This window comes from Camelus ferus, chromosome 1 (genome assembly GCF_009834535.1).
Source record: "Camelus ferus isolate YT-003-E chromosome 1, BCGSAC_Cfer_1.0, whole genome shotgun sequence".
Classification (NCBI taxonomy): Eukaryota; Metazoa; Chordata; class Mammalia; order Artiodactyla; family Camelidae; genus Camelus; species Camelus ferus.
In genome coordinates this window covers 98,186,382-98,211,314 of record NC_045696.1, presented here as the reverse complement: position 1 = coordinate 98,211,314, position 24,933 = coordinate 98,186,382, and the positions used below count along the sequence as shown (strand labels likewise).

Below are 24,933 nucleotides of genomic sequence, written 5' to 3'. Positions count from 1 at the left end.
ATACGTTTGAGGCCTTGAGATAGTCAAAGATTTCTTGGAAAAAAATATAAAATATACAAATTATAAAAGAAAACAATAATAAAAAGGCAAAAAAAACAATTACTTTGAAAACAAAAGATGCTTCACAAAAGAGGATTTACAAATGACCAAAAAATACATGACAAGATGTTCAATGTCACTAGTCAGGGAGATACATACTAAAACCACAGTTAGATACCACAGCACACTCACTGAATTACCAAAATTAAAGACTAATAATACCAAAATGTTGGAAAGAATGCAGAGCAACTCGATACTGGTGGAAGTTTAAAATGATAACAACTACTGTGAAAAATGTTTGGCAGACTCTGATGGTGTGAAACCGTCACCTGCATTATTTTTAGCAATTCCATTCTTAGAATTTGTTTCCACCCAAAATGAAAACATATGTCTAAAAAAGACTTGTATAAGAGATTTATTGCAGCTTTATTCATAACACAAAACCGGAAACAATGTAAATATCTACCAACAAGAAAATAAACTGTGGTATACAATAAACTATCACTTCTTAATAAAAGGGAACAAGACAATAATACAAACAAAATTATCAATAAATCTCAGGAACATTATACTGAATGAAAGAAGCCAGACACAAAGAAATATATACCATATGACCTCATTTACATAAAGTTTTAGTACACACAAAATTAATGCAAGAAGCTAGAAATGGGAATAGTGGTTGCCTGAGGGAAGTACAGAAAGAGACTGGAAAGATGCTCAAAGGAACTTCTTAGGGTGATGAAAATGTTCTGTACCTTGATTAGGATATTTATTATATGGGTGTATACATTTGTCAAAACTCATCAAACTTTACACTTAAATCTATAGAATTTGTTGTATGTAATACTCAAGTCAAAAATTTTAAGGGCAACAAAATAGATTTTATTTAAAATCCTTTATCTCCAGACTATTCAAGGTCTGACATCCAAATTAGACAGGCTGAACTTCAGATTAGTTGCTCTGTTTCCACAGGTGTTGAGAGAGATATACTCTCAGACTTTTCACAGCTACCAAAGCAACAATGCCAGGAAAACCATTAATCAAGATTTGATAGTGCCTCTTCTCAATCAGGAGAAGAAAATAAACAACACCCGTATTATAAAAGCAGGAGAAACCCACCCAGAAGACCTAGTCAGGTACAATGCTGGCATTCCTGATTCTCGTAACCGTGACCCTAGCATCTGCTCACCATTCTGGTGAGCATTTTGAAGGGTAAGTAAGCAACACGTTTAAGTGAGCAAGTGACTTCCTTGCTAGCCAAAATACTTGAACAACTACACAATTTTAAATGTTCTCTTCTTCTTCTGTTATCTCACCATTCAGTGATAAGGTGTTCCGTGTCAATGTTGAAGATGAAAATCACATCAACTTACTCCGTGAGTTGACCAGCATCAGGCAGGTAAATAACAATTCTATGCTAAGTTTCCTTCACACTTATTTTTAAATCTTAGATAGCACTGTGATTCCATCAAAGAAAGAATGACATGAAATATTAGCTAAAGCACTTCTGTAGCAAGAAATAAGAACTTGAAAAACATTTAGCACTGCAATACCTTTTTTTTTTCTGCCTTAATTAGATTGCCACAAGCCCCACAGTATTATAAATCCAAGGTAACTTTTTAAAGAGCTGACAGGGCCTGACAACTAGATGAGTTGGAACTGTTGCAAAGGTCATAGAACATCTAACATACAGTAACTTCTCTTCTAAAGCAAAAGAGAAAAATGATCAACTTGGATATTACAGAAAAACTGGGCTTTAATCCAACTTGAAATTCATTTCCACATCCCATGTATCATCTGTTCTCTTTGATTTTCTTTCATTCCAAATCAAACAGCTTGAGTTTTCATGACCTTGATTCAGGCCCTCTTAATGACGTGACATGAGTAAGGAAGGTAAAAAGGCATGAGTGATTTCCATACTTTCATTTGACTCTCAAGAAACCATAATCTCTAGGCTACTTTAAAAAAAATCCACTGCATATGGGATGAAAACTGACATTTTTAATTATATACATAGTGTGGCAGGAAGATATTGCTAATGACAAATAGCTTGGTCCAAACTGTCTTTTCATGAATATGTAAACCAAATAGTCTACTAGCTCCTAAGTATCTATCCATCCATCCATCCATCCATCCATCTATCCATCTATCTTTCTGTAGTCATTTTTTTAGCTTTTAATGTACAGAGGGGATAAAGGTAGAGAGTGTCATAACCAAGCAGATTCAGAAGGTTACAACTGAAAGAGAATATGAAGTCATCTATTCCAGCCTTCCACTCAAATTTGAATTTCCTCAGTAGAAACAGCATCCCTGGTTTCTAGCCCTAATAAAATCTGTTTGAATACTTAAAAGGATAGTAGGAATACTGCTGTTTTAGAGAAGTAAATTTGCCTTACGAATCATTCTAATTGTTACACAAAGCTGAAAGCTACCTTCTCTAACTTTGACCCAGTGGACCTAGCTGAGCCAAATACTGTCTTCCTTCTAAGATTTATCTTTTCCAGGCCTTCCATCATTTCTCTTAGCACTGGTTTACAGACACTTGATCATTCTCGTCACTTCTAAATATAGCTCAATCTTTCTGTCTATATTTCTTTCTTAAAGTGTAGCTCTCAGAATTGAGTGGACCTCCAGGTATGCTCTGATTAATACATACTGTGGGACCACTGCCAGCCTTCATTTTTAAAGCAGACATTTATTAATGGGGCTGAAGATTCTTTTAAGTATCTTGAACAGTTATAAAATACTCTTAGCTTAAAGTAAACCTATTGCCAATCAAAACTATTAGGCTACTTTTTTTCTCACATGAATCACCCTCAAGCAAGATATTCTTTCTTCTGTACTTGCCTAATTGATCTTTTAACTTCAGTGCAGGATTTTAGATTTACTCTGCTAAAATTTACCTTGATAGCACGTTGAAATTGTTTTAAAAATGAATACAGTCATCCAGAAAAATAATTCTTCCCCCAACTCTGCATCACCAGCAAGTCTGATAAACATGCTTTCTTGACTTTAATTTTTGTCACTGATAAAGGAAAAATATTAAGTCAGGGGTCAGCACAGAATTAGAGGCCCCCGCCATGGTTCATTCATTTAATATCTATCACGAGTCACCAACACACTAGACACAGTGTTAAACACTGAAAGTGATTCATTAACCAACTCTCCTCGGATGAGTTTGCTGCACCACCCATGTTACTGTGGTGTTACCGACAGCTAACACTGCACCTTCCGGCTTGTACAGAATATAAATGCAGAGACTTGGTCACTTTGCTAAGATCCAGATTCAGCATTCTATCAGGCTAGAGGTCTCTTTCAATAACATGAAGTTAACTGAGCCTGACTTATGCTTGCTTTACACCGTGCTGGCTCCTAAGGATTACAGCTTCCTTTTCTGAGCGTTCATAATCCATCTGCTTCCAGTTCACTCTGCAGCTTTGCCAGAGTCCATGCCCAGCCCCAGGAGCTCTGGGATTCACCTGTTTTCCTGTTTATGAAATCCAAGACGTGCCCCTTCCACTCCTCAGTGATCCTTTCAAGCTCTGATTCCCCCAAGATTGCTGAGAAAGGCCTGCAATTACATCCTCAGTATTTTTTAGTTACCTAAAGTTCAGCATTTTCTGGTGGTCAAGAGCAGAGAATCTGGACTCAGACTTCCTGGGTTCAATTTCTGGCTCTACCACTTAATTAGCTGGATGTTGGACACCTCTCTGGAGCTCAACATTCTCATTTGTCAAATAAGGAGAACAACAGCATTCACCTTACAGGATTGTTATGAGATTTAAAAGAATTACTATAAGTGAAGCACTTGGAAAGAACTTATATAGTAACAACTATGTAAGCATTTGTTATTACCATCGTTAGATCCAGGATTTTGAATGCAATTTACATGGACGGTACAGTCCCCTCTCTCCTTATCCATCCTGGGCCTCAGTGTTCTTTCCAAAGAAGGTATTTCTGCTCAAATCAAAACATGAGAAAAATCCTTTACGTATGGTAATTTCACCTCTCAACAGAAACAGAAAAAACAAGAGATAGTATAACTCCTAAGAAAAGACAAAAGCCAAACAAAAGTGAAACACGGCTACTTCCTCTCTTCCAGCTGTAAACATCATGCTTTAGCTCCAAGCAGGGGGACTGCATGTTTCTTCTTCATTCACTGCATTTCCACATGATTGGAAAAGGGATTTTTACTCTCCTTAGCAGTCTTGCAAGTGCAGCATATTCTGGACTGTAGCCTTCCTGATAAGATCACTACAAGGGCATCTAGTCTTTGTATTCATCCTTGGCCATGTGTCCTTCCTCCGGCTTTTGAACATGTCCTTTTAAAAGCTGAATGTATTGGAGAGACCTGTGACCACACTGGACTCTAGCAGCCTCACTCTTTTCATGTTTAATTGTAGAGTAAAGATTTTATGTTATCTCCTTGTTCTTTTATTAGAGATCTTCATCACAAAACCTGTTCTTTTTTCTCAGTACTTTCCTGAACTCTGTTTCTCCAGTTTCAGGTGCATGTTTATCTATGCCCAGAGTAACATGGTTACAGCCTTCCAGTGTTTCCATCACTCCCATTATGCTTGTAAGTTCTTCCCTGCTGTCTGGAAGCAGGCCTCGAGTAGAAGCCATTTTCCTTTCCAACAAGAAAGGAAAATTCCATCAAGATGAATGAAGAGTCTGTTATGTGCTCCACTTATAGTCAAATGCAGTGTGAAGTAATAAATTTGTGTAAATATGTGAAGAACCCAAAATCCCCAAAACTAGTATTTCATCTTTATATATCCATCTTATTCCTAAAAGAATTTAAGGTCAATACACTACTTTATCTTGCTTTTGTGCTGGTTTTGTAATATATTTTAGGAAAGACTCTGTAGTTATTAGCCAGCTGGCTGATTAAGTTGACATTCCCACAGTGCTATCACTTAAAGATACTTCTTTATCTTCCAACAAATGCTCTTTATGGTTCTTTGTCACTCAGATTCCTAGATTTATAATTTTATAACTTCAGCTTTATAATTCTTCAACATATTATTCAATTCCCCACATCTCATATCCTATATTTTATTTCACTTCCATATTTTAAACATAGATCTCATTCACAAGGTGTTGGCAACTTCTGAAATTTATATTTATCCCCTGTACCAATATTTTATTATTTGTAGCCCTACTTAATGCATTGTAAACATCTATGAGGCTATAGTGCTGCTCCTGATTTGGGGCTCCATTTCTCCTAAGATGCACTGGGGACTAACTCCAAGTCAGCAAGTCTGCATCATTTTTGCAAGACTCCATCACATTGTATGTTAGGATGTTTGTTGACCAATTTTCTCCTTGTCAAACTGAAATTTTTAAGGGACTTCAGGTTAGGGTCTATGAGTCTTCTGTCAAACTTGCCTATGAGATTTCTTCAACACAGAATCAATCAATCAATCAATCTCTCTCTCTCTCTCTCTCTCTCTCTCTCTCTCTCTCTCTCTCTCTCTCTCTCTCTCTCTCTCTCTCACTGGCAAAGCCAGGATAGATAGGCAAGAGGTCAGGAGTCTAGGGAAAGCAACTTTCAATTAATATCAGAAATAAAACCATCCATAAGGCAATTAGGCTGTTCTGAAGCGGTGCTAGATATATTCAAGTACCCATCACCAAGGATGTTGTGCAGGCATTTTTTTTACTCTAAGTGGAAAGCTAGCATCTTAATATAGGTTCTTCTAGAGTAGACCTTTAGACAAATATTCAGGAGAAAGATTTCATTTAGAAAGCACAGGAAGCATAAGTAGAGATACAGAAAAGGGAGAGCAGCCAACAAAGTGGGCACTATTAAGCCAGATACCACAGAGGTTGACTAGAGCTTAATCCTACAAAGAAACTCTAGGAAAGGGCGCAAATAACAGGATTCAAAATTATTCCACCTGAGAAATATGAGAACTGGAGCACTTAGACACCTACTTTCTAGGGTCATTGGTTAAGCACTTCTCTGGAAGGAATCATTTCTCTGGCACTTCCTGACTGCTGCAAGCTGTTAGCCTGGCCTTTTCCAGGTCTGGGGGAGCTTTCAAGCACTGAGATGCAGATCTTGGCAGTCCCTTGAGCGTGCTCAAAGGCTGCAGCATTGAGCACGGGCGGAGCACGGCCAACTTGACTACAGATGCTTGGAGGACTTCATGTGCTTCACCAATTCTAAACCTCTGTGTCTATAATAACAACACACTTCCCTCTCCCATCCCCCCATGAAATGATAGGCATTTATTAGGAACACAAATTCAGAGTTAACTTTTAAAAATATACTTTCTCTTATAATGTGCTTGTCTTCATTGCTCTTCTCTTTACAATATTGGCTAACTGGAATTCTTCACCAGCCCCTTGCTTTCTCAGTCCTTATCATGATGTGCATATACTTCCCCCACAGCACACACTACTTTTGGAATTCCTTCTGTGTAATTCTAATATCCCTGCTTTCTATTGCCCTGACATTCCCTACGACACTGACTCATGATTCAGCACATTCTAGACATCTACAATGGTTTGAAGATTACCAGAACAGAATATAGGCTACAGGATTCTCCACAGGTTTATCTAAAATTGGGTCATCTTAATATTGTACATCATCAGTTTCTATTTAACAACCACTAAGTCTGCCCAAACTCCCTGCTAAGCTCCAAAGCAATGGTCCTAAACATCACCACTGGTCACACCTTCAGCCTGAGACTAGCTCATAAACATCTAAACAGGTATTGGGTGAGACACATTGGCAAAGAAAGACCCAATGTCAGGCTCACCACAGGCTTCTAGGCCTTTACTCAGCTCAAAGAAAGAACAGAAAAAAAGACACCTATGAAAGGCACTATGTCCTTGGTTAGTACTTTCCCAAGGAAAAGGGAGATGTGAAACCACACATTCACAAAGAAAAACAATGGAATTATCAAATATGTCATCCTACTTTTGTGCATAATTTTCTCTAAAATGTCCCCATCTTTGATTTGCTCTCTAGTGTACTCCTAGTCTGAGGCACAGAGCCTAGCACATAGTAGGTCCTCAGTAATAGCTGATGAATATTTGAACAAATGAAAATGTCAGCACATTATTGGATCCTCGAGAATATTTTGTTTCAGACCACGGTACCAAGATGACCACTGCAGAAAGATACATTTTTCCTCCCTGATGGATCCTCAACAGGTCAGGGATGCTCCTGGTTCCACACATTACTGTGACTTGTACAGCGCTGAGCTCCAAGATAAACTCATAAAACAAATCTAACAAAAAGTAAAAGGGAAAGCTCAATTTCTCTCTACTAAATATTGTGGCTCCAGTTAATTTATCATCATTCATTCAGCACATTTATCCATCACCAAAAACACTGCTATCACAGTAAGTAACTGCTCTAGAAAAATCAAAAAATAGAAAAGAGCAGTTGTAGAATACTGCAATTAACTAACATTATGGGAGATAATTATACATTCTTCATGCTTGCTGATAATCAATTAATGCTATGTATGTATGTATGTGTAAACACTTTTATTGACATCTAACTGCTTGATTCCAACTCTTGTCCACTCAAAGGAGATATTTTTAAGAGATTTCATGGATAATTTGAGTCTGAAAATAACTCACTGGAATAGAGCAACAGTGTGCTTGCTGGTGATGATTTACCCATTGAATTATACATGTCTAATACAATATATCTTGTTCCTTACTTAGATTGACTTCTGGAAACCAGATTCTGTCATACAAGTCAATACTCATACTACAGTTGACTTCCATGTTAAAGCAGAAGATATTTTCACTGTGGAAGACTTTCTGAAGCAAAATGAACTACAATATGAGTAAGTTTATGTTTCATAGTTATAAAAATTCTCTCCCATGTATGCTCTCATCCTGGTCTCTGAAAAACCCTGGGAAGGTAAAATAAGACCAAGACCAGGCTCCCTCAGGGCCTGATAAATAAGGCATGGCAGGGTTGGCCCTGAATTCCAGATCTTAAGACATCAGGTCTAGCAGATTTTGTGTTTAGTTATTGCTCTAGTAAGAACAGTTTTGACTCTCATATCCCAAATCTTTAGCCAAATATCTGAACTGATACTGGCTTACAAGTGACATACAGACTGTAGGCCAAACCAGTGGATATTCTATTATCAGCTAGACACAGTTTTAGCCCCAAATCATATCAAGTCTTCTTTCCAGGTGAGCACCAGACCTATTGTGAGCCATGAGGGTTCTCCATGCTCCTTTAGATTAAGGACCAGACTAGAGTCAGACTGAGTGGTCTTTCTGTTCTTTTCCCTCCCAAAGCCCCCAACTATCTCTAGTGGTATGAGAAGGCAGGGAGAGAAGGACTGAAAGAAAGGAAAGTGGTTCCCCAAAGGCCTAGAGTAGAGTTGGCTAAGCTGATCATTCCACATCTCCTCCCCAAATACCACACTGGTCCATCTAAGCCTTTTAAGATGAGGATGTCCCCCTAAATAGAGGCAGTTGTCCATTTGTTGATCCAACAAATAATAGTGAGGGCCTACATATAAAAAGTACCAAAAAAACAGATACAGCCCACATCCTTCAGAGGAAAATGAACTTTAAACAAAGAATTGCAATATGCATAACATATCAAGAAACGTAAAGAGCTGGAGATACTGGGGAATAGATCAAGTCTAGGGATCGTGGAGGACCATCCTAGGAAATGAGGCTTTAGCTGAGAACTGAAAAATAAGGAGTGGGCCAGACAGAGACAAGGAAAAGTCATGCTCTAGGCAGAGAACAGACTATATGCTAAGGCTTAGAACTTCCCTCAATCTGCACTTGAGGGAAAGAAGAAGTGAGGTCTTTAGTCTAAAGCAGAAGTTCTCCTCTAGAGTGGATAAGCAAGCAGCAAAGAGACAGTCTCAGGCTCCAGTCCTGAAAATTCAAATGTTTATCCAATTCCCTACCACAAGCTCAAGTCTCCATTATATTTTGAGAAAATGTGACCTACATAATTTTAACAGAAATTTTCTATAATTTTTCACATCTTAAAATATAGAATAGTATTTATACTAGTAAAGAGGTCAGAATTGTGACCTATAAAATGTGCACTTCCATCAAGAGAAGGGGTGCAGCATAATGCAACAAACAAATGCTTTGGGAAAAATCAGACAAGATTTAAATCCTGGCTCTGCAACTTCCTGGCTGTGTGACCTTGGATCATTTGTTTAACCTTTCCGAGCTTTGGTTTCCTCATCCTTCTAGGGAAAGGATCCTTATAACCATATCTTCATAAAGTGAAGATATATACAATGCTACTCTTGAGAGAAGGTTATTGTAAAGATGAAATAAAACAATATGTAAATAAATCGTAACTGGTCTTATTATTGCTGTGAGTGCTGCTATGGTTTACTGTTGTACAAAGAGGTGGATTATACATTTTTTAAAGGTCAACAGAAACTGTTTTGTTTAACCCCATTATCGTGCTTTACACAGCTTAGCTATCTGCTTCTGCCTGAGGGAAGTGTCAAAATGTGACCTTAAGAATCAACTGTCTTTTTAAAACAAAGACATAATACAGTTAAGTTTCAACATGTGATTAAGATTCATGTCTGTGATATTTTGCTCTTTTTATTACACTAGGAAGGACTTCTAAAATCCTAGCCTTTAGGAGCCCTCAGTAATACTCAAAAAGATAAGTTTCTTTACAATTCTTTAAGAAAACCAAAAGGAAGATGAGCGACCATAAGATAACTCTAGCCACCCGAATAACGTCCTAATTCTGCTCACAGCACGAAGCAGTAAATCAGCTTCTAATCACATATCAATCTCCTTTTACCAGGTGGAAAATTCATGTCCTTTTTTTAGTGGGTAAACTTTTGGGGAATTGTGTATGAATGCTGTCCCACGTAGAACATAGGACATTCCCTGAGGGCTAAGATCTTGTTAATTTTTGCTTAGCACATTTGAGCATATGATTTTCTAAATATTAAATAATAATAAGTCCCTAGAAATCCTGGAGAAGCACACCAGCAATATTCTTGCCAGGGCTGCAAGCAGTCCCTGTGCTTCCCATTATTACCTCACATGGTAACTAATGTGTATTTAGATGGCTTCCTGCCGGCAAGAATTTGAAGTTCTTTTTCTATATAACAGGAACCATCTACTTCACAAGTTCCACCAAAATAGCTCTTCCGGTTTTTCAGTGGTCCCAACCTCCTTCACCAAGACTTTCATCATTTGGTAGTTTTAATCAGATTCTGAATTACCACAGGAAAAAATTTAAAATGTGTGCACCAAGAAAAAAAACCTATTTTTAAATGCTTATGTCACACCCACGGTACAGAAAGACCAGAAATTGGATGATGTAAATCGCCAACTTAACAGTACTGAAGCCAAGTTGACAGAACCTTTCAGTGGGTGGGCCTTCACACAATTCCTTCCTACAAACTGCAGGAAGGTTGTCTGTGCCCTATCTAATCTAAGAAGAGACTGATTATTGTTATCTGCCTATAACATTTTTCAGCATATTTCAGATTCGAACAGGAAAGTGTCCTTGGATAACAATGCGTACATAGTAATGCTCTTCAACAGCAATGGGTGTGTAGTCTGGGAACTGACCAAATGCTCCGTTTTTCAGGAATCTGAAAAGGGGAGAAAATTAAGTCATGTCTCTCCTCCTCAGACATTGTTATTTCGGGCTTTGTTGCGAGTCCCTGTTATCTAATTTGCCTGCATGTTTAAAAAAAAAGAAAAAGAAGTTGGATAGCACTATAAAAGAAACATACAAAAGTATAAAATAGTGTACATGCCTCTATATTTTGGAGTTGTAATGCAGTTCCTATTACATTAAGAGGCATTGTTTTAATCTCGTAGAACAGAAGCTCATTATTTAGTAATAATATTTTGTAATATAGTTAAAGTAGTGCTTTGCCCTAAATCTAATAATATCAAATAATCATAGGACTGGGAAGTATCATTTACGGTCAATCCCCCCACCTTCAGGCAAAAGTCAGCAACCACATTTCAACCTTCTTCTGATACTCGTTTGCAAGTTACTAGAGGACATTTTTACTCTTGGGTGCCATCTTAAATCTAACTGGTTTTATTATGCTTCTTTGTCCTGATTATTGATGAAATATGTAATATTTAACATAATAATAACTCTAACGGAATGTCTCTTCTTAGTACCAAACTAAGTAGCAACCTCCACAGTCACTTATTCTCCCAAATAATTTGAATTTGAGGATTGGACGCAAAAGATAGGATTTTGCAGTTTGCTATAGAAGCTCTACTTCTCCCTCCACTCAGAGCCGGTCCTGGTAGTCAGAAACCAGCGTGCTTCTGTTCTTGAAAACAAAAGGCAATAGAATGTCCTGAGGCTGTACAATGCCCAGGAGCAGTTAGCTGATGCTTTCTTTTCTCTGGGCCCCCTCTAAGAAGCCATGTGACCAAGACGGTCATTTTATTTGCTCACTAACAGTGGAAAATCTTGTTAAAGTGAAAGCAGACGTCATTTGCCATTTCCTCTTGGATTTTTAGTTTTGCCATTCTATCAGAGAAGTTCATCCTTGTTAGGCAGGATTTGTTCTTTCAAATTGATGATCTTGGAATATAGTTGTTTTCTTAAAGGTTTCTGCTTGTTGATATTTAATTTTCAAGGTTTTTGTTTTACTTGCTTTGTTTTCATTTGTTTTTAGTTATATTTAAATTATCTCTATTCTAGATGTTTCCTTGGTGTTTATGAGGGTGGTAACCAGCAACTTTACTATAGTTTACTTTTTTTTTTTGATAAACCTTGGAAGACATCTATGTAAATGACCAAGGTCTATGGAGTTGAATTAAGTTATTGCATTCTAGAACTGAAAAGGACACTGGATACCAGCTAATCAAATATCTGACTCTAAAAATTATAAAAATTAAGGGCCAGAGATTAAATGACTTTTCTGAAGTCAATTTACATGTTAGGCAAAACTATGACTCTGACCTTTTGATTCCTAATTTTAGATTCTTTCTAATTCCACCCTATTCCCTAGCAATTCACTTTGGGTGTTGAATATAATTAATTATAGCACTTAATACAACTGTTCCTAACTGTAGTTCCTGACTATCCCCCCAAAATGTCTACATCCCAATCCCCCAAGTATATGAATATGTTATGTTAATGGCAAAGAGAAGTTAGGGTTGTTGATGGAATTAAGGTTGCTAAGCAGCTGTAGTTAAAATATGTAGATTATCCAAGGTTGCCCAGATAAATACAAATTGACCACAGGGTCCTTTCAAGCGGAAGAGGGAGGCAGAAGAGGAGGTCAGAGTGATGAAACGTAAGTACTTGAGCTGCTGGTACCGTCTCTGAAGATGGAGGAGAAGGGCAAAGAGCCAAGGAATGTGGGCAGCCTCTAGAAGCTGTAAAGGGCAAGGAATCAGATTCTCCCTAGAGCTTTCAGACGGGGGCATCTCCCTGTTGACATTTCGATTTTAGCCCAGTGAGACCCGTGTTTGATTTCTAAACTGTAAAATATTAAATTCACGTTGTTTTAAGCCACTCCATTTGTGGTAACTTACAGCAGACAGAGAAACAAATATACTAACGAAAGTACTTAATGGGAAATTTTCTTTCCCCAGAAATAAATCTTTAAAACTTCTCCCTTTTCTTTTTTTTTAATACTACCTTAAGATAGTATTTGCCTCTTGCTAGGAAACAAATATCATTTAGTACTAATTTACTGTTTTTCCCATAAACACCAGTTCATGTCCAAGTTAACCAAATGAAGAAGAGACCAGGAGAGAGATTCAGAAGATGTCCCTGACATACTTCATCAAAATGCCCTTGGGGCTGCCGGAGGAGACGTAGACTTTTGATGTGCGGCTGCAGTTCTCTGTGTGTCAGATAAAAACCTTTCAAGGCTTGACTGTGGATGACAGACATTTCTACAAACTAGCTACTGCCCATAATATTTACAGTGACCAAGGACATGATCAAGGACATTAATGCTCATAAAATTTTGTCCCTTCAGAACATAGTTTCCACTCAAAAGTTGCCAGGAGAAACAAGGTCACACATACCCATACCTTCATGCCTGCCTCTTATAATAAAAACTTGAATCTGAACAGTCATTTATAGAAATAAGCAGGCCTCAAAGTTTCTGTCACCAATTTTTATACTACCTCACTACAGAACCATTATTATATTATTTTAAACCAGCCAAAAGAAAAGCAAGCAGAAAGATATTTTTCTCAAAGCCTAGAGAAAGGCCTCAGGTGACCAGCTAGCCCAATTTACCCTGGACTAAGAAGGTTCCTGTGACATGGAGATTTCAGTACCAAAGCCAGGAAAGTCCTGAGGAAGAAAGACCATAGATAGGGCTTGAATGCATGCCTCTGTGTGGCAGCCCAAGGCCCTGACCCAGAATGCCCCAGGTATCAGGGAAACCATTTTCTGAGTTTAAGGTACAAAGACACCCAAACATGTGAAGTCTGAGCCAAAGAAGAGCCTGCTTCGCTCACAGTCTCCAGTATCCTTCTCAGTGATTTACTCGCGCTTTGTGATGAGTAGCTCAAGTTGAAGAGCATCAAGAACAATCAGAGGAAACATCTGACTCCCTGTGCCATCTGCTAAAGTGGAGACTGGGCTTTTGCATATATTCACTGGGAGACATGGCTCTGTTCACAGAAGCACCCTCTCTGGTTTATTACAGGGTATTGATAAGCAACCTGGGATCTGTGCTGGAGGCTCAGCTTGACAGCAGGGTGTACGCAACTGGACACAGTTACGAGAAGTACAACGACTGGGAAACGGTACGACGTGCACACGATTTACACAGATACTGCTTTGGGAATTGAACCAAGAATGTCACATTAATCCACAAATGATTCCATTTGGTAGATAGAGGCTTGGACTCAACAAATCACCAGTGAAAATCCAGACCTCGTCTCTCGCAGTGTCATCGGAACCACATTTTCAGGAAACAATATATACCTCCTCAAGGTAATCCTTTTTAACCATGACCTTGACATGTCTAAGGGCTTTAAATCAATGAATTCTAACACATTAACATCTGTTTCACAGACATGTTCATCCCAAACACTGTTATAACTCTTTTCCTGCCTATATCCCCTAGGGAATCAAACAGATTCCCCAGATTCTTTCATGATATGTGAATTTTTAAGTCATTATTTTGATTTATTCAAAAGGAAAAATGCAATAAAAGTAAGAGAAGTCCTATAAATTTAACCACATTCCTGTAAGCAATGTAAATGATCATCTACCTTGATGAAATTTTTCTCTCCCAGATGTTATCTGCAGATCCATTTGTTAAAGAGGTTCATAAACTTCATGTCTATCAGAAAACATTACACAGTGTATCAACAATTTGTTTCTGTCATCCTCTAATGCCATTCTTATCATGCAATTCTAATGAAGAAAATGAAAAAACAAGGAATAAGTAGCAGAGAAGGAAAAATTCTTACAAGATTAGCAACAATCATGATTACTTCTAATTACTCATCCAGTTGTCTTGGTCATGTCACCTAATAATAGCAGCAGAAAATAACCTCCACGTGAGTACAATTAAGCAGAGTAATCAAGCATCTTCTGAAAATATGAGCTTGTCAAGCTTAATAAAAATAATAAACAGCCATGTAAGCTTTCAGCTCAAACATTGTGAGTTGTCTAGAGGCAAGAACATACTGTGCTAGTATTATGTTTTAATTTAATCATGGGATATATCTCTTGCTGCTGTCAATTTTCACCTGTTGAGTCCAAAGCCCAGATGGGTAGTGAATGTTAACTCCTGAAGGTGATGAATCACCATTTCCCTTTTCCTTTTGTTTGCACTAGGTTGGCACATCTGGGTCAAATAAGCCTGCCATTTTCATGGACTGTGGTTTCCATGCCAGAGAGTGGATTTCCCCTGCATTTTGCCAGTGGTTTGTGAGAGAGGTCAGTATGTAGAATGATTATCGGCGGAGGAAAGTAGAAAGCATTTTTTAATCAATCCCTTATAACCTAGCTATAATAAAAGAGAATAATCGCACAAAGAAAACTTGTAATTCCAAGCTGAAAGCTATAAAGGTCACCGAGAGAACTTCATAAGGCAAAATTTTAAAACAGTTAGCAAATTATATTTATTTGAATTTCACTCATCTGAACTTTCTCACCCACCTTTGGTGAAAAGACTAATAGATAGGTCATTTAAAAGTGATAATGGTAGTGGATAAACACCTAACTTGAGCATTATCCCCTGGATGATAATCAATGCACCCTACTTCAGAATGAAAGAAGACAGTACATGCAGTCCCTGTTCTAGATGATACTGTGTCACTCCCTATAATTCTAATGATAAGATAGACCTGAAAACCCTTTTAAATATCCATGAGCCCATACTGACATAAATAGATGATTCAATAAACACAGAAAAGGGAGAGAAGAGACAACTCTTTCTTATAGAAGAACTGCAACTAATGGGCAGACAAATGAGTGAAATAGAAAGTTACCACTAGAACACCACAGTAATGACTGCTTCAGGAAAATCTATGAATGGATGCAAAAAGTTATGGGTAAACGTCTAAAGAAAAATAGGATATTTGCAGCATCAAAATATCTCCCAAAATTATGCATTAAATTACAAAGGCAAAATTTACAGAGGAGAAACCTAGCAGAAACTACCTTAACCGAGTGATCAAGGTTAACAACAGCAGGGTCAGGATCATCACCAGTATAAGATACAATCAATATCATGCAACCCCTGATATTATGCACTAAGAAGATACAGCATCTTTTTGGTTTTCTTTCCCAAAATGCATAACCTCCCTCTAATCATTAAAAAAGAAAAAAAAATCAGACAAATTGAGGAACCTTCTGCAAAATAACCACACCAGTACTCTTTAACAGTGTCAGAGTCATAAAAGACAAGGAAAGACTGAGGAACTGTCACAGATAAGAGAAGACTAAGGAAATAATGACAACCCAATACAATGTGGGATTCTACATTGGATCCTATAAGAGAAAAAGGACATTAGCGGAAAAATTACTGAAACCTAAATTAAAGCCAATAGTTTAGTTTATAGTACTACACCAATATTAATTTCTTTACTTTCATCATTGTACCATGATTATGTAAGAAGGCAACATTAAAGGAAACTGGGTGAAGGGTATATGGGAACTCCTCATATTTGCAACTCTTCCATAAGTCTAAAATGATTTCAAAAGTAAAAGTTTAAAGTATCAAAGTGCTTTAAAATATAAGAATATTACTATATAAGTATGTAAAGCACTTCCGTATCTATTTACTAGGTTTTTGGTTTCTAGACATGTTATGTATCCAATTGGCACCATTTAATTTCAGTATCTCACCATCTGCCCTCTAGAAGGAAAGGACTTTCAATATTACTTGGGTTATCTCTAATTATAGACCACTAACAGAACAGGATTCTATAGCTTCTCCAACCTAAAATGCTCTATCATGTGTTATTTTAACAAACATACATGTGTAGAGTCACAAAGAGTCTATAAAACTATTACTACATAGAAGCTGTAAATATTTTAAAATCTACTCAGGCAAGCCTGGGGAAGAGTTAAATGTAAGTTTAATATGATCCTGGGGCTGAAGAACTGTGATTAAGAGAACATAATAAAGGGGGATGAGGTCATTCATAGATAAGTGTCCATATTACTTAGGGAGAACTAGACCCTTAACAAGGTTCCGTTCTCAGGAAAGAGGAGTAAGAAGAAGCCTTTCATCATTATGCAGTTGGAGCCTTGGTGAGAGACTCTCCAAAAACCATCAGTGTAAACTCACTTCACAGTGAGAGGCTTTTTCATTCTTCTTCTATGTCAGCCACTTCCTCTAATGAAACCATCTACAGGCAGTCTCACCAAAATTAAACAATTTCTAGATGACAGTATTAGGAATATGCATAGACATCCGTAGACATTCCTTACTTTCTAGAAATAGGTCTTACCCTCATATCCTACTAACTTTGAGAAAAAGTGACTGCAATTTCTATTTCAAAGGAAATGAGTAATGCTTACTGCATCAAATGAGGAAATGCTCTTTAAAAAGTCTTTAATTTTATTAAATTTTTTGTTCATCTCTAAGGGAAAAAGTTAAAATGAAAATCATTATTTGAGTTACATATGGATGAAATAGAGTATTCTAGAAACAGAGAAGAATTAGAAACTATTTTTTTAAAAAACTGTCAGTAGTATTTCACTAATTGCTTTTTAAATATTAATAATATCTACCTCAAAGAGGGGCAGCAGTTTTGTTACTAAAGTCAATATTCGCACAGTCTATGTAAATTTTAACACTATAATACATTCCACTTTTCCATGAAATTCTGCTTTGTAATTTATACACAGGCTGTTGGCACCTATGGAAGTGAGAGCCACATGACAGAACTTCTCGACAAGCTAGACTTTTATGTCTTGCCTGTGCTCAATATTGATGGCTACATCTACACCTGGACCAAGGTATATGAACCAATACCAGGAGGGGCTGATAAAATTAAAACTAATGACTTTCTATCATATTTGTCCTAACCATATAGTGCACTTTCAGAACCGAATGTGGAGAAAGACCCGCTCCACCAATGCTGGAACTACCTGCATTGGCACAGACCCCAACAGAAATTTTGATGCTCGTTGGTGCTGTAAGTAACTGGCTGACCATTCTACATGCAGCTATTGAAAAGCATACAAAGAAAAACTACAGAGGAAAACACAAGTGTCTAAAACAAGAAAAAAATATAAAATTCTATATTTTAGAATTCTAACTTTCTGAAAGCACAGACAATAAACAGTTTACTCATTCAGTCAATAAAAATGTATTGCTTACTCTATTGTGTTCCCAGTTATGCTAGATGCAGGAAACGTGAGATTGAACAAACCAGACATGATCCTATTTGTGGAATGCACAATCAAGAGGAGACCACCATTAAATAATTATTTAAATAAAATTGTGATATAATTATACTTTCGTGATTCAATTCTCAGTAAATGATTACAACAATATAGAAATTTCTCCTGGATATTAGTTTGCCCCCTACTTATTAATTTTCTTACACTTTATTGATCTCATTGTTTAGTACTACACGGGGACACATTGGTGATTTCACATGCAACTTCTTACACTGTTAGCTTAAAACCAACCTAATCTTGTGACTAAATGTACTTTATAATGCATATACATGCGAGGATGATTATAAACTATTGTGAAAACAACTTATTTTTTGAACTCTGTAGTTTGAAATTTTGAAACATGCCCTGGGAGAATTTCAGTAGACGACCATTTGCCATTAACAACAATATATGTTTTTCCAGCAATTGGAGCCTCTCAAAACCCCTGTGATGAAACTTACTGTGGATCTACTGCAGAGTCTGAAAAAGAGACCAAGGCCCTGGCTGATTTCATCCGTGACAACCTCTCTTCCATCAAAGCATACCTGACAATCCACTCATACTCCCAGATGATGCTCTACCCTTACTCCTACAGTTATGCACTCCCGAAGGACAACAAGGAGTTGGTAAGTAGTCATGGTAGTAGATCTACTATTTCACTGTTGAGATTTTTTAAATTCTATTTCTGGAAAAAAATTATTATAAGAATAATTTCTGGAAGTTCCATTATTGATTTTTGGTAATAGAAGCAAAAAACTTAATACTATAGATTTACAAGGAATCTGAAATTGGCTAGATAAATTGTCTAGAAGAAATATGATTTTGATGCAGGTAATGATCCCCAATATATGATTAATTCACTAGTCTTCAAAATGATAATAGTTCCACTTCCTCCTGCTTCACCGCAATAATGACACACATGATGATTTCAGATCAATGAAGTTCCTTCACCTCATACTTAATCTTAATCAGAAAGTCAATTTCACAAGTTGCCCTTGAGCTGGATTTGACACAGGCAGAGTATGGCAGATGTCATTAGGAATCTGGAGTATTTGGTTGATACTGGGTTAAGTGATAAGATCCTAAAATTGCTTATTTCGCTGTTGGATTAGGCGATACATAGAAGCAAATTAATCAATGAACAAATGATATGAATGGGTCCTTACTAGATATGAGAAATAATGCAAAGAAAATTAAATATTCTTGTTTCAAAAAATTAGCATTCTTCTTGACTACTGTTCAAGTAAAAATAAATAAAATATAAATAAAATAAATTTTTATTAATAATAAAACCATAAAAACATTAAGTAACAGTGTAAATAATAAACAATAAAGAAGACTCCCAAAACTGAAAAAAAAAATTAGCAATCTTGTTGGAGAATCAAGATTAACCACATACAGTTAAATAATATAAGAGTTTTATAATATTCACATTAACAAATACCCTAGATCTATGCATATTTTTTTAAAATAAGCAGGTTTGAATCTTTCAAACAATTTTTTTTTTAATTTATGAACATCTGGCTGCCAGAAGTTGGGACCAATGATTTAAAAGAGTAAGTATAAGATTTAAAGCATTTGAGTTATGCCAAAAAAATAAAAAATTATTCCAGTTAGCCCATGACATAGATATTTGGCTTACCTAAATGAATAAATTCAAAGACCCAGTAACTTTATAAACTGAAAACTGTTGTTTTGGACTTTTAGATGCAGTCTTTCAGAGACCAAATAAAACATGTAATGCTTACATATTTTTTGAAGAGCAAAACAAAAAAATAACTCAGTCTCTTAGAAAACTGATAGCTAAACTTTTCTTTAAAAAGAAATGCTATTTTTTAAAAAGCTTTCCATATTCCCTAACCATAGCCAAAAAACAAAGGAGAACATCATTAGTTGGAACCATTAAATGTTTGAGTTTTCCAATTCTGTTCAGTCTGTAAGTGTTCCCAGCAGTGGGTGCTCATAGGCCTGCTGTCCAGAGATGGGTGTGGTCCTTGTTTCAGTCCTAGATTTCTGGTCACCAGAGGAAAGAGGTATGGGTATGTTGTTTGCTTAATTCCTGTGAGTGTTTAAATTGTACATCAGAAGAGACAAAGCCGTAAAAACCAAGCATTAATGAGTTAATAAGTAAAATATTGAGAATAAAATTAGAAGCCATATTAAATATAACAACAACCAATATATCCAGTCTGCTCAATATCAACTAGTTTTTTAAACATAAAAGACTAAAAGTGTTTAGTCTAACAAAAAAGCTGAACAAAAAAGCTGAAAGTGTTCTTTGGAATTGAGCTGCTTCACAAAGTTTCAATACTTTTTCTTATTTGGTGAATAAGATTAAACCCTTTTAGCAATCTTGAAATCTTTGTTGCCCCACTGGCTCCATACAATAATAACATAGTATCTGGGCTGCTCTAAAAGTCTTACAAATTATCCTTTAAAAAAAAAAAAAAGAATCAAGTAAGTTCTACCTTTGGAATCTCATGAATAATTCTTGCTATTTCCTACAGTTTCTCCAGGAAAAGACCCAAGACTCAGAGTGAGTTTAGTGGGCCAATTCACATGTGCCCCAAGTGATGTGAAACCATTCCAGGAGAATGTGATCCACTGACATTCTTCCCTAAGAATCACTTCTCCATGTAAAAGCAAGGAAAGAGTGGTAATAGTTTTTTAAAAATTAGAAAAAGAAAAAAATTAGAAAATTAAATTCTCCAAAATTGTTTTAAATTCTAACAAAGAAGTGAAACAGAATTATATCAAAGTAAAATATTCATAATCAATTCTCAAAAAAAAACCACAAACCACAAAATAATCTTACTTTGGGTGTTTATTTTTATACTCAAAAAACTAATAAATTGAATGAAAAGTACATGCTATGTCATACGTTTGCCAGAGCATAAAATAGGTGACTAAAATACAAAACTTATCTAGTGCTTATATCACAAACATTGATTTAAAAGTTACTTTAACTTCCAATCATTTTTTCCTATGATTAAACTTTTACCTAGTATCTTAAAAGAAATACTTGAATGTCATTAGTAAAATCTAAGATGCATGTTATTTGATTAGTTGATTCACTTGGGATCTGAGTTTAGTTTGGCACCCCAAAGCAACTCACATATTTTGAATAGTTGACTAGAGAGCCTTTCAATCTTTTTTCTTATTTTGTATAAATCCAATTCACTTACTTCCTAAGCACATTTTGCTAGAACAACTCATAACTATAGTGTTATTATAAATACATGTATAGCCAAAATAGAATTTGAGTCTCTCAAAAATAAAAATATTACTTTTTTCATGGTTTTTATTTGCAATAAGGATATCACTAAAAAAATAAAAGTATTGCCCTAGAAAGATGAGTGCTCCATCCAAATCCAGTGGCCCCATATTAATTCTCAATTAGAAAAATATGAACCCACTGTAGAAAACAAAAGATAGTAAAAGATTAATAAGATGAATTATTGGCACCAAACCACATCATAGATAACTCAGAATTTTCTTAAAGGAATGTAAAATGGACTTTGTCATATACAGATTTTGGCATATATATATATGATTCTTATTTTTCTTTATACCTATAAAATCTATAGGATCATATTTGTAGCAAAAAAAAATTGCTTCAATGAAATAATCAGAAGGAAATTATTCTATATAATAATATCAGCATTCTCAGTCCAAATTTAGGACATACCATAAGTAGCAACCCTTTGCTATCTGAGTCATGATAAAAATGTACATGGCCTCATTTCTGAAAGATCTTACATGTAGATTACCTGACAGTTATATCATGAGACAACCTTTACAGGGAAGAAAGGCAGAGATGGGAATGCAAAAGACCAATGAAGTAAACATGCAAGAGAAGTAATACCATGGATTACACAGGCTACCAAAAAATATATCTTCAGCAGATGAGTAAAAAGTACAAGGAATCATAAGAGTATCTTACACTGTACAATGCTATCCTGATTGCAAACTGCTTTTACGCACATTATATTATTTAAAGAAAGAATACAAATTGCACTGTGAGTTTCCAATGCGTCATAAACTGTCCAGTTCCTCAGTGTTGACTTCTTTGATATAAAGCTATCAGTATCCTCAAAATTAGTTTTAAGGCCCAAAAACAGAATATACTTACATTTCCAAAATTCTAAAAGGTAATGAAATATTGAAATATATGACCTCTTCATCATCAGAGGAAATAAAAATTAGGATGCATAATTGAAAAGGCTTCCAGACTTATCCATACCTTTGCATTTATTGAGAACAGAGAAGCTCCCAATCTTTGGTCTACATTTCCCCCAAAGAGGCCTCCATGGCTCTGTTAACAATAATAATTATTATAATACCACTTCTAAGTTCAAAAGCAGGAACTCAGAATAATAACCAATCACTAAGTATCTTGACCCATTCCCCAGACTGACCAAATGGAAAACCAATGTACACTACACAAAGGTGCCAATCCAGGGCACTATCCATCAGTACATTCCTGCATTAGAAGCACAGAATTTTACAGCTGGAAATCTTGGAATTTCTCTGGTTCTGCTTTCTCATTTTCCAGCTGAGACAATGGAGACTGGACTAAGCCAATACCAGCAGTAGAGGTGGCACTGAGCCTGGAGCTATTGGGTCCTGAAGAATTTCCTAGGCTGCCCCAATTTCCAGAGACACACTCACACACATCTGTGAGGCCATGTCAGTACACCATGCAGCTGGTCTGCAAAAGACCATACATTAATGAATAAAGTCTTTTATCCTATAGATACATGATTATTACCTCTGTCCCTGGACATATCTAAAGATTCACACTAGTCCACTAAGATCCCTGACTTCTCAGGGCCCAGTCTCTATGATTCTGGCCCATACTTTCATGGGTTTATATACATTAACCAAGAGAAATATGACAGTCTAATAGTTTCTGAAAAATTATTCAACTTGACCAAAAGATAGAAATCCTTTTCTAAAATCTAACATCGTCCTGTCTCATGGCACCTCACTACCTCTTAATTAAAAGTGTTTTACTTAACGAGCCACCAAGATGGAAACCTACTGCTCCACCCAAGCATGTGAGCATGAAGCAAGTGCGTGATTAGAGATAAACATAAAAATCAGAGGAAGAAATAGTGTGATTAGGAGGTGGACAATTGCAGAGCCACACACACACTCAGTCACAGCTGTCACCACGTCCCTGCCTAATAACAAGAGTAAAAGGGTCACAGTCCCTCTGCCAGGCAGGCTGCCAGCAACTAAGGCAGACAGGACTTGAGGCACAGAACATTTGCTTCAGCAATTTTCTCAGAATTTCTAATCTCATTTAAAAGACAAAAATATTTTAAATGACAACTGTAAAATTTCTTCGATTAGAGAAACCAGTTGCTGATTTACCATTATACACTTTAAGTGACTTCTTGGCCTGTTAAAATTTTCCTGCAGGGCCCAGTCAATACATGACACATCAGGCAATTACCAGAAATTCCACTGAGCACCTATTAAGTGCTCGGTGCAAACCATGGTTCCTGCCATTGAGAATGCAGGGTTATACTGAAATATCAAGACTCTGATATCAGAAACCACACAAGAGAAGTACAGAATTGGAAGTCTCCAACTAGGCACAGTAGCAGGAATTCAGGGCAGGAAAACAGCAATGTGCAATGAAGCTGTTCAGCGAAGGTTACAGAGAGGAGATGCCATTTGTTCGGAGCCTTAAAGGATGGGCAGAATTTAGGTGGCAGAGGAAGGAAGAAAGCATTTTAGGCAGAAAGAAGAGCCAACAAATGTGCAACAGTGGGACTGAAAAATGGAGTTGGCCGGGGGGGTGGTCAGCCTGTTATGAGTGTTCTCACGAGGGAAGAGTTGGAGTGAAGTAACCAGGCTATGGAGGGACCTGAATGTCAGAATGAATCCTGCATCACAGTGCGCCCAGAGCCAGTGACCTGGTAAACAGGATTGCCAGGTCAAATACAGACTCCCAGTTGCATCTGATTTCAGATAACCACTTGGTTAAGTACCTTCCAAACATTGTATGGGACAGACTTATACTGGAAAAGCATTCACTGTTTACCTGAAATTTAAATTTTACTGGCTTTTGTTTTTTTGCTAAATCTGGCAACCTGCAGGCAGCATTATTTTAGTAAGAATGACCTAGCAGCGGTGTTTAGGAGGCACCTGTACTATCGTCAACAGAGGGAAATGAGGCATTCAGAGCACCTTTAAAACCCGCTGTCTTCCTTTCCAATTTTTTCTCAAAAATACTTGCTTCTTTAACATAATTATGTCTTTTATTTGACTTCCCTGTAAGCTAGTTTTGCCCCTTGCCCTTCCCCCAGAGGACGTCTGGCAATGTTGGGGGGATGTTTTTGGTTGTCATAGTACATGTCATGTTTTGGTTGTGGGAGTGCCCCTGACATGTAGTGGGCAGAGGCCAGGAGATGCTGATAAGCACCCTACAACATGCAGGGCAGCCCCCACAACAAAGGATCATCGAGCCCACGTGTCAAAGGTGCCAAGGTTGAGAAACCCTGTTTTAAACAAAGATAAATAGAGTCTCATTCCTGGCCAGAGGTCCCTGGATTTCACAGGATCGTACACCTCCTCACAAATAGTTTACAATTTTCTGCAGATTTAAAGTGCAAGAGAGGCTGTACATCCCCATTACACAGCATTTATCTTTTAACATTTATTTGAAAGAAGCACCACTGCCATAAAAAAAAAAATTATATGAACTTTGCAACTTCAGCTGACTCATGCTTCACATTTTACTTGAATTGTAAAAACATGTATGCAGATCAGCCAAAGAAAGAATTTGGTTTACATCAGGGAAAGCACTGCCACGCTCCCCGTGGGGTCTGCCAAGACAGACAGGCTCGCTCTCTTGAAGCACGCCTTTCCCAACTCCTTGTCTTACTTTCAAGTCGGGTCTTTGCAACCAGAGCCAGCACTGGTTTACTCTCCTCCTTCTCCTCAGAAACATATTTGTTTTTTCAAGTCCCGAAAGCATTCTCCTCGGTCCTGCCTGCAGGCCTTGGGGGCTTCTCCTTTTGCACCAAAATGTAAAAATG

General features: G+C 36.9%; 1 protein-coding gene across 1 annotated transcript in view; it reads left to right on the top strand.

Moving 5' to 3' along the window:
• Positions 1 to 1,125: 1,125 nt before the first annotated feature.
• Positions 1,126 to 24,933, top strand: part of CPB1 (carboxypeptidase B1) — a 31,025-nt gene continuing 7,217 nt past the window's right edge. The window contains exons 1-9 of the mRNA XM_006187258.2: positions 1,126 to 1,251; positions 1,363 to 1,438; positions 7,729 to 7,853; positions 13,680 to 13,779; positions 13,868 to 13,969; positions 14,822 to 14,923; positions 17,345 to 17,455; positions 17,544 to 17,634; positions 18,305 to 18,507. Coding sequence (XP_006187320.1) covers positions 1,181 to 1,251; positions 1,363 to 1,438; positions 7,729 to 7,853; positions 13,680 to 13,779; positions 13,868 to 13,969; positions 14,822 to 14,923; positions 17,345 to 17,455; positions 17,544 to 17,634; positions 18,305 to 18,507 — 981 coding nt within the window. The 5' untranslated portion in view covers positions 1,126 to 1,180. The remainder of the gene's footprint in view (positions 1,252 to 1,362; positions 1,439 to 7,728; positions 7,854 to 13,679; positions 13,780 to 13,867; positions 13,970 to 14,821; positions 14,924 to 17,344; positions 17,456 to 17,543; positions 17,635 to 18,304; positions 18,508 to 24,933) is intronic.